We start from the raw sequence: 1524 nt of genomic DNA, 5'->3' as shown, positions 1-1524 counted from the left end.
TTTGTTTTATTTATTTATTATTTTTATTAAAAAGCATTTATTAATTTATTAAAATTTCTTTGTATAAGGTTTATAAATAGATTTTAATATGTTTTGGTGAAAAATTATTTTGTCTAATTTCAGAATCTACAAGTGATATTGTTGAGGGTATTTATGATTCAAATCCCACAAAAGTCATTTATGGAGCATTTACAACCCCTGCTAATTCCATTGGGGGCTCTGCAATTTGTGCATTTTCAATTGATGATATAATGAGAACATTTGATGGCCCATTCAAGGAACAGTCTAATATGAATTCCAACTGGCTGCCAGTTCCTCCAACAAAGGTTGGTGATTAAACTATTCATAACTTTTGATTATTTACTTACTTAATTTAAAATTATATTTTTTTTTTCTTTATAGGTGCCACAACCAAGACCTGGTGTTTGTGTAAATGACAGTCGTACATTGCCAGATGTTTCAGTAAATTTTGTTAAAGCACATCCTTTAATGGATGAAGCAGTTCCATCATTTTCTCAGCCATTACTCATTAGAGTTAGCTTAAGGTGATTTGACATCTTTCTATTTATAAAAAAATTAAAAAATGTCTGTGATTTTGTATTAACTCTTTACAAAAAACATGTTATTACAATATTGTAATCAGTTTTGATACTGTTATGCATCTTAATTATAGGATTATCAATAATTTACAAATTTTAATTTAGAGTTTTTAGTTGTAGTATTGAAGTGAGATTTAAAAAACAAAACAACTAAGCTATGATGTTCTGTATGAAAGTAAGGAACATTAACTTACTAAATAAAAATAATAAGTTTACCTAAAAGTACATATAATGAATTAATCACTCAATCCAATGTTATCAATGATATTTATATATTTAATATAAAGGCATTTTGGTAGGCATAGAGATCATCAATGTATTGGAATTGATGAATTAACATTAACTAATTACTCTACTAACAAAATTTTCTTATCTAGAATAAACTTTTTCTTTTTCTTCTTAAACCCTTAATTTCTTAATTAAACTAGTAACTATGAAAAGTATTTTTAACTAATAAAGACATATGGTTTTTTTTCCTTTTATACAATAAAATAATTAAATTAGATGTGTGAATAATACTAATGGTATGTGTAGATATTGTTTCTGTGCATGTCTATGAGTTTGTGTGTATATATAAGTTACCTGACAGCGAGAAGAGACTAACAAAAAAAATGAAAAATGTAGATAGAAGAACACCCTGTGAATGACTGAACAAGACTAAATTTATTTGATCCAGTGCCTCTATATATACATCTCGATCAGCTGATCTAGTCGATCACCTGACGGCCTTTGTCAGCTGACATCTCACTCAGGCTGTAACTTCCCTCCTCCAGTTTATGAGCAATCCTCGTAAACTTATATACCACAATATCATAACATATAAATATGTATATGTATATATATATATATATATATATATATATATATATATTTAAAAATCCTTTAAGTATAGTTAAATGGATTTTAAATATTATTTATTTACTAA

The 1524-nt window shown here is 26.4% G+C and overlaps 1 protein-coding gene across 1 annotated transcript; it reads left to right on the top strand.

Annotated features, from left to right (window-relative positions):
• Window positions 1-80: 80 nt before the first annotated feature.
• LOC136797040 (semaphorin-1A-like) lies at window positions 81-562 on the top strand (the record flags this gene model as incomplete). The annotated part of the gene is made up of 2 exons (XM_067052483.1): window positions 81-326; window positions 403-562. Coding segments are annotated over 2 exons (393 nt in total), but the record flags the coding sequence as incomplete, so codon positions are not given.
• Window positions 563-1524: the final 962 nt, after the last annotated feature.

The sequence above is a fragment of the Halyomorpha halys genome, unplaced genomic scaffold (assembly GCF_000696795.3).
Source record: "Halyomorpha halys isolate HHAL.00 unplaced genomic scaffold, Hhal_1.1 Scaffold9493.1, whole genome shotgun sequence".
Classification (NCBI taxonomy): domain Eukaryota; kingdom Metazoa; phylum Arthropoda; class Insecta; order Hemiptera; family Pentatomidae; genus Halyomorpha; species Halyomorpha halys.
Note: the sequence above shows the minus strand (reverse complement) of the source record. Positions and strands in the feature narration are given on the sequence as shown.